Source organism: Octodon degus, unplaced genomic scaffold (genome assembly GCF_000260255.1).
Source record: "Octodon degus isolate 3935 unplaced genomic scaffold, OctDeg1.0 scaffold00032, whole genome shotgun sequence".
NCBI lineage: Eukaryota > Metazoa > Chordata > Mammalia > Rodentia > Octodontidae > Octodon > Octodon degus.
This window is the reverse complement of record NW_004524608.1, coordinates 3,808,267-3,816,678: the sequence shown is the minus strand read 5'-3', so window position 1 is coordinate 3,816,678 and position 8,412 is coordinate 3,808,267. Positions and strand designations below refer to the sequence as shown.

The window sequence follows — 8,412 nt, the reverse complement described above, 5'->3', positions numbered from 1 at the left end:
GCCGGCGTGGTGGCGCACGCCCGTGACCCCGGCCCGCGGGAAGCTGCGGCCGGAGGGTGGCGGTTGGAGCACACCCCGAGCAGTTGAACCCCTGGGCGAGATTCTGTCTCAACATCCACGAAGGGCCGGGGATTGTCTCAGCTCGAAGGCCGTGGGCTCTTTTTTTTTTAATTGTAGCGAGATTAAAGGCTTCAGGATTTATCAGCTCCGTCAGGGTTTATTTTATTTTATTTCGTTTGCATTCACTGCAGCTCAGGCTGGCCTTGTGCTCACTTTTTGGCCCAGGCTGGTCTCCAACTCGCAACGATCCTTCTGCCTCCGCCTCCCGAGCCGCCTTCTTAGGGTTAAATTTTAAAGAGGGACGTTCAAGAACTTAACTGCCAGGTGAAAACTATTTAAGAAAGTACCAAGGTTCTCTCTTAAATCCATAATCCCTTGCCACGGCCCCCTTACTTGATTTTGGAAATTAAATTTACTTTTAAATCTACACATACCTGTGTTTTCTAGATCGTGCCTCTCAAATTCAACTACACGAGAAGCACCAAGGGAGGTTTTAGAGTTTTTTCTCCTCCCCCCAATTGTTGATCCCCAGCTATCACCTCCAAAGGTTGCAGTTTGATTGGCCTGCGCCCAGGCATGTTAAGGTTCCTTGAATCATGTTCAGCCAAGGTTGAAAAGGACAGTTCTTGACAATCTTACATTTTAACTGTGCCCATTTTTTTGCCCATTTGCAGATGACATATTTTCTGTCCTGCAACTTTGTAGTTTCAATAATTAGAAGTAGCTGTCAATAAACTTAGAATACTTGAGCGTCGTGTGCTGTGCATGCCTGTAATCCCAACACGGGAGGCTGAGGCAGGCAATTTGTTGTGAGTTTGAGGCCAGCCTGAACTGGCTGGTGAAACCTTGTCTCAAAAAAAGACACACCAAAAAAATTGAAATGAATTTAGAACAATGTTAAGACTGATAATAGGCCTTTTTAAGTCTATAAAGTGGTCATTCTGATTTGCTTATCCTGCTTGTCCTTTGTAGATCCTCGGGATTTGAAGATGGCTGCCCAGTCAGCGCCAAAAGTTGTGCTAAAAAGCACCACCAAGATGTCTCTAAATGAGCGGTGAGGCAGCCAACAGCAACTTCAGCTCTTTCCTAAGAAAACATTACTTAAATTGGCCCTGGGGTCCAATGCACAAAAACCAGTTATAAGCTAAATAGCAACAGAAGGCTACAGACCTCTGTTACTAGTTGCATCTCATGTGGTACACAAAACAAATTGGGCAGTTGTTTCAAAACCCCTTATCAGTAGATTTTTATGTTAAGCTGTCTGAAGTGTTTGTCTGGTGGGATGTATTTTAAAAGGACTCCTCACACCCTCCCTTTTCTTCAGTTTTTTTTACATTGATACAGGGGTGGTGCAGCATGGTAGTGTGGTATACCCCAGCTGCAGTGGGCTTGCTGCCCAGTCCAAGGCCAGCAGTGTTGTGTCTGGCCTGTAAGAGGCAGGTAGCAAGCCATGAATATGTCCGAAGGCCCTTGAATGTCATTCCTGGGCCTTGTAAGAGGCACTTGCTTTGCTCCATTTCACTCTCTTTCCAAGTCTGCTTTTTAATTTGTTTCTGTTTTATATTCTTTTAACAGTTAAATGTTCTTCTCTTTCACTCCACTAAACTTGACTGTGATGGGAATAGTAGAGGGACGTCTTTATAAGTCTCTTAATTACTGAACTAATCTAACTCCAAATTACTCACTTGAAGTCAGAAAAAAATAATTATTTGGGACTTCAAAAAATTAAGGTATTTAAAAACAGTTTCTAACCTTGAGTGCTTTGTTTATTCAGTGCCTTTGGCCAGTGATTTTATCACATTGTAGTTAGTGCTTTAAGAGATATACCACATACCTCTCTTTATCTCTTAGGAAGTATTATTCTAGTAATATTCTTGTTACATTTTATTCCACTGAGCTACCTCCCTGGCCCTTTTTGTTACATTTTTAAATGTGATGCACTCCTGTAATTTACATGGATGTATTATTTCCCCAGGCTTTGGTAGTGCTCTGAGGGCAAATAAGACCTTCCTCTTATTTGCCCTTAGGATGAACCCTTAAGTCCCCCCCCCCTTTTAGGTTTTCTTTGTCTTTGAAATTGCATCTTCTGTTTCTTGTCATCGTATCTGCTTATTGCGTGTTTTTCATACTTTCCACCTGTCTGAGAGCTGTTACCTGAGCCCTTGTTATCACTTTTGATTGAATGTGCTGCCCTTAGCTGCATTTCTAAGTTTCTGACTCTTGCAAGTTTGTGGAAAAAGAGGAGTCTAACCCACATCAGCCATGATCTAAATGTACCACTTTACTTAAAGTTCATGGGATCTGAAGCTCCTGGTCTAGCAAGCCATGAAAATGCCCATAAATGTTTTGTAATAAAGCTTTTGTTTAAACATCCATTTTGTTCGACCTTGAAGCTTTACTAATATGCTGAAGAACAAACAGCCGATGCTGGTGAATATTCGGGCTTCGATGCAGCAACAACAGCAGCTAGCCAGTGCCAGAAACAGAAGACTGGCCCAGCAGATGGAGAATAGACCCTCTGTCCAGGCAGCATTAAAACTTAAGCAGGTGAGAGAACGAGTCTTAATACTCCTGAAGCAGCTGTGAGCTGTGTCAATCCACTGAGCCTGTCAGGATGAGATGGATGATTACAAGGCGGCTCAGGGCAAAAGCTGAAATTTCTCTGAAAGAGTTGTTCAGCCAATTCCAATTTTGGCAGGTACTTAAATAATTTTTTGTTGTCTTTTTTTTTTAGGGAGTTTACCACCTTTGTGTCCTGCTTGTGTTATCAATGAGAATTCTTACTTTTTCGTCCTTTATCCTTAAAGTAGATTTATGGGTCTTGGGGGTTTCTTTTACAAAGAGACTTTGTTTTGGGCTAGGGAGTATAGCTAGCCTAGCATGTACAAAGCTCTGGGTTCCATCCCTTGGACTGGAAAAAACAAAAAACCACTTTTTGTTGTAGATAAAACCTTCAAAGCATCCTTTACCCCCTTTTCTATGATTTACAAACTCAGAAATAATTTTGTTCTTCCTGCATCAGGTAGTCATGAATGGCCTTAGTCAAGTTTTTCGGTGCTAAAAAAGAGAATGACACTCAATTCCACAGCATTTGAAGCATGATAGCAAAAAACACTGAGTGGTTATTAGTGCATTCTCTTTCAAATTTCCAGTAAGAAATCATTCTATTCAGACCTGAAATAAAACCTGCTCTTTATTATTCTTAGACTTTATATGCAAGTCCGGACAGTGCCTATGGAAGGATATGTCCAAGCTGTGGCTGGGCGTCTGGAGGGCGGTGCCATGCAACTGTAAGGACTTTAACTGGTAGCACTGCATGGCTGTGCATAAATTCAGCAGTTAAATATAACACCCTCCCACCCCCACTCTGAACCGTTACGCTCACTGACCAAAAATAAACAAGGCTTTTGGCTTCACCTACCAAGGGCCTTGGAGTGATTAGATTCACTTCAGACTCAGGCAATCATCACATATAAAGCACCAATAAAAATTACTAAAATCTTGACATATTCCAAAGGAGCTTTAAATATAGGCTGTGTAGAAAGTAGAATCTATGGTAGTGCTGTGCAACAATTTTTGCAGTGATGGAAATGTTTTATATATGCTATCCAGTGTAGCCACTAGCCACCTGTAGCTGTTGAGAACTTTTAAATGTGGCCAGAGCAATTGAGCTTAATTTTACATTTTTTTAAATTTACTTCTGATATAAATAGCCACATGTAGCTGATGCCTACCTATACAGCACAGCTGCAGAGTGGAAATTGGTTGCTATAGTTTATATCCTTCACTATCCTCAATTTGGAAAGTAGGATTGGTACAGTGGGGATAACAGTGGGAGAACTTGGCACAGTTCTTCCCCAAAGTGTAGGGCTCGGCGAAATGAATATACTCAGGATAGCTGAGTATGATGGACTTTTAGAATGTCCTGCCTCATAATTGTGTCCCGGCAGCTGGTAGCTCAGTGGGAGAGCACTTGGCCTAGCATGCGTGAGGACATGGATTCTAGTCCTAGCACTAAAGGGAAAAAAAGTAGTGACTGCTAATCGGAAGAGAAACTGGACAGGCTTTTCTGGTTAGTTGGACCTGCCTATGTTAGATGCATAATGTTTAGAATTTTTGCGCTCTCATTAAGAAGTAGTTTGTCATCTTGAGTTAGCTAATGATAGTGACACACAGCATGTTTTTAGAGCTCTCATTAGTAGTCACTTGTGGATAAAGCCTGAGGACACAAAATTGATATTCATTCACATTGACTAATAGCTTTACGTAGAAGTAAGCTTGCTTAGGGTTTTAGTTGTATTCAGCTGTAAGTCCCCTTGTGTTTAGTTGTGTCCCCTTGTCCTTTGGAGAAATTTGTCAGAGATGTTAGAGATTTCTCCGAATAGATGATCAGAAATCTAGAATGTCCTTGTCCTCACGTAGGGCCCACCTGTTTTTTAGCCCACCTGTCTTAATTCTAACAAGTTTTGCTGGCTGGCTGGATGTGGAAGTATGTTTGAGTTACAGGCTCATTTTTAACTAAAGGTCATTATACTGGTTTAAGGGAACTGTTTGCAAAAGTAGACATGGAATTAGACTTTTAAAAACTATAAGGGAAGAAAGTTTGACTTTTTTATTTGCATCTTAAGGTAAAAAATGGACCGTCTGGAGATAGATACTCAAAGGAAAAATGGAGACACTGGCTTCTTTGACTGAAAAATCAATTTTTTTCTTAATCACAAGAATTGAAATGAACTTATACTTTAAATTTTGCCCAGTGTGATGAACTTCTTATGGTGTTTGAGTAAGCCTTTGAAGACAGTGGTAGTCCTTGGGCAGGTATGAATTCAGTCATGTCTTTGTCAACCTGTGGTTCAGAAACAATGTGTGTACTGAAACCTAAATTCCAGCTTGCTGTATATGAATGACTTCCATGTCCAAATTATTGAGGTGATTGTGGTTATATGAAGTCCATGGGACCTTACCGAAGCTTAAAATTTCCACTCTGGTTCAGGATTCTACTTTTAAGTCAAAGGCAAAGCCTTCTGGTTTGGGATCCTATGATACCCACAGCAGGTTTATTTCCCAACATACCAGGTATTTCACTTGCTTTTTTCTCTCCACACTTGGACTTGCCAAATCTCACTGAATTGCTTTTTTGATCTCAATCCTCCAAAACCTTTTCTTCCAGAAGAGCTTAAAGCAGCGCCTGGGTAAGAGTAACATCCAGGCACGGTTAGGCCGACCCATAGGGGCTCTGGCCAGAGGAGCCATTGGAGGACGAGGCCTGCCCATAGTCCAGAGAGGCTTGCCCAGAGGAGGACTGCGTGGGGGACGTGCCACCAGGACCCTGCTTAGGGGCGGGATGTCGCTCCGAGGTCAGTGCTCTTTGTCCCTGATGATCATTGGGCCCTATCCCCCTCCCTTTTCTCCTGGGCTGCTTATGGACACATTCGTTTAACATCTTTTAATTCTGAATTTATATTAATATAATTAATAACTTGGAATCACATACTTTTAGTAGTGTTGCATGTCTTTTACCAGTACCATTCCGTTTCTGATAATGTGCAATAGTTGAGAGGTTATGACCTGGGGAATAACAGATAATTCATGTCATCTCCATTCCATTTTAAAACACCCTGCTGCTGCTTGAATCAAAGCACATTCAAGTCTAGAAATAAGCGTAAGAAATGTGTGGTTAGTATGCATAAGGCCCCAAGTTCAGTCCACAGCACCAAAAAGAAATTTATTGATCTATTTGCACGTATTATAACTGGTGCTAGTGAAACACTTAATATCTGAAAGAAAGGACAAGTTGACCTATAGCACTTACCTGTATCTTGTATTTTGGGCACTGTTAAACTTTCCTGTGTAGTTCTTTGTTCCCTAGTTTTGAAAGGAATTATAGCATTTATTTTTAAATGTACCATGATACCAGACATCTAATTATTCACTAATTATTTGTTAAATGAATGTATTTAACTCCCAGCTTCTTCCATAGATGGGTTTGTGGTCAGAATTGTTGAATTGATTTGAATGAAGAGCAGCTTAATCTTTTCACACTTAGTATGCAACTTGCCCCATCCAACCTAAAAATTAATTGAATTACTCTCATTTAACCCTCACTGCCTTTGGTTAGAATCTATTTTGTCTCTCTTGGATTTACCTGCATATACATTGTATGCCTCCTCTCCAAGGTCAAAACCTGCTTCGAGGTGGACGAGCCGTAGCTCCCCGAATGGGCTTAAGAAGAGGTGGTGTTCTAGGTCGTGGAGGTCCTGGGAGAGGGGGCCTAGGGCGTGGAGCTATGGGTCGTGGCGGAATCGGTGGTAGAGGTTAGTCAGCTACCAACTTCAGAGAGTAGCTCCCCTTTATTTCCTTCCCTTAAAAACTCAGAGCCACCTTTCTGCACAGCTTTAAATCATAGGCAGGCTTGTTTGTTTGTCTTGTTTTGTTTTTTGAAACTGGCTTATTTCCTAACTTCATGCTGGTAGTGGGAAAGACATAATTTTTCTAAGAATCAGGTACATGTTACAGAGCCATATTTTTATCCAGTCTTCCAGAGCCTTAAAATTTTAAATTGTTAAAATAACAAAATTTTGAATTAGGAATTTTGCCTTTTTCTCTCTCTGCCCACCACCATTCCCTTACCACCACCCTGGTAGTGTAAATCATTATTTAAATCAGATGAGAATAATGAAAGAGAGTCTGGGGGTACAGCTCAAGAGTAGAGTTTGCTCAAGGCCTTCGGTCCCTAACACCACAAAAAAAGATTTAAAAAGAGAAAGATGAACAAGAGTTAAAGAGGGTAGTCTGAAGCTCAGCCGTAGAGCATCCAAGAGGCCCTGGGTTCAGTCCCCAACACCAGGGCAGGTGCAGAGAGTGAGAATTGGAATTGGGCATTGGCTCTGAAAGCAAGTAAATTCAGCATAAAATGTTTGCCTATGGGGAACCAGGGACGTTTTTTTCTCATTGAGGTAGAAAATAAGATAGTGTTGCTGTCAGTTAAATAACTGACTCTTTGTTATCTTTGACACTTTGATAGTTGTCTTTGACCTCATGAACCAGATTGGAAGAGTTCAGTGCTGGATTATTTAATGCCAAATTTCAGGGGAGCTTTAAGATTTTTGTGAGAACCTCCCAGCACCACCTATTGGAGGGGAATAAATCCATTTTAGCCCCTGTGTATATCTTCTCTGGTCCTTTTAAATTGTGTGGTGGGTTTTCAGAATTTACAGTCTTGAAGTTGGCCAAGGAGTATTGTTAGGAAACATTTAATCAAGGACTATGGGCATGGTGGCATGTGCCTAGAATCCCAGCACTTGGAAGGCTGAGGCAGGAGGATCACCTTGAGTTCAAGGCTAGCCTGAACTACATAGCAAGACTGCCTTAAAAAAAAAATCTAAGGACTTATTTTCTTCTCTCCCATTAAACACTACTGGGCTTGTTGAGTGGTGTATAAGCTAGTTTAGGTTTCAGGATGAAATAGAATGTTTCCAAATTATCTTGACTCAGTTTTTGAGAGACATCACAGGGTTAGGAAAGACTAAAGGAGCTTTTCAGAAAGCTAGATGCATTTTGTTAAAGAAACTGAAACTGCTTCTCAGATAACCACAATTGTCCTAAGGTGACTAGACTCTGAAGTGGCTGGGACAACTCAGAATGCTTTTCCCCTGTCTCCCTACGTTGTTTCTGTGTCAGAATAACTCCTCAGTGTTCTGACATGGGGAGTCACCTGCTAGACTTAATAAATTTAAGGAGAGATGAGATAACTTAGCAGAGTATCCACTAAAGCTTGCTTTGAAAACTACCTTTACATTCCTGATTCTGTGCCCTTTTAACTGCCTCCCTATCTTATTAAATAGATTATCTACAGTGTATTTTAATTATGAACTCATAAAGTCTTAAACTCTAGGGAGAGATTTTTTAATTATATTTGTCAACTTATTTTCTGTTGATAAATAGCATTTAGAGATGAGCATGTAATGAGGGATTCATTATGTGTGCTTTCCATGTGTTGCTTTCTGCCCAGTGTGTGCCTCGTTTTCCAGATCTCTCCTCTTTGCCCTGCCCTTCAGCTTTTCTCAGCTAGGCCCCACTGCTCTAAGGGGCATTTCCTATAGCACCATTAAACCTACTTGTAACTCTTTTTTTTTTTCTTCCCCCCTTGGGCCAGGTCGGGGTATGATAGGTCGGGGAAGAGGGGGCTTTGGAGGACGTGGACGAGGACGTGGACGGGGGAGAGGTGCCCTTACTCGCCCTGTGTTGACCAAGGAGCAGCTGGACAACCAGTTGGATGCCTACATGTCGAAAACTAAAGGACACCTGGATGCTGAGTTGGATGCCTACATGGCACAGACAGATCCTGAAACC

The 8,412-nt window shown here is 41.5% G+C and overlaps 1 protein-coding gene across 1 annotated transcript; it reads left to right on the top strand.

Annotated features, from left to right (window-relative positions):
• Nucleotides 1–285: 285 nt before the first annotated feature.
• On the top strand, nt 286–8,409 carry Chtop (chromatin target of PRMT1; the record flags this gene model as incomplete). Its single annotated transcript, XM_023713788.1, has 7 exons — nt 286–384; nt 1,033–1,114; nt 2,454–2,607; nt 3,267–3,350; nt 5,231–5,417; nt 6,237–6,374; nt 8,216–8,409. Coding segments are annotated over exons 2-7 (822 nt in total), but the record flags the coding sequence as incomplete, so codon positions are not given.
• Nucleotides 8,410–8,412: the final 3 nt, after the last annotated feature.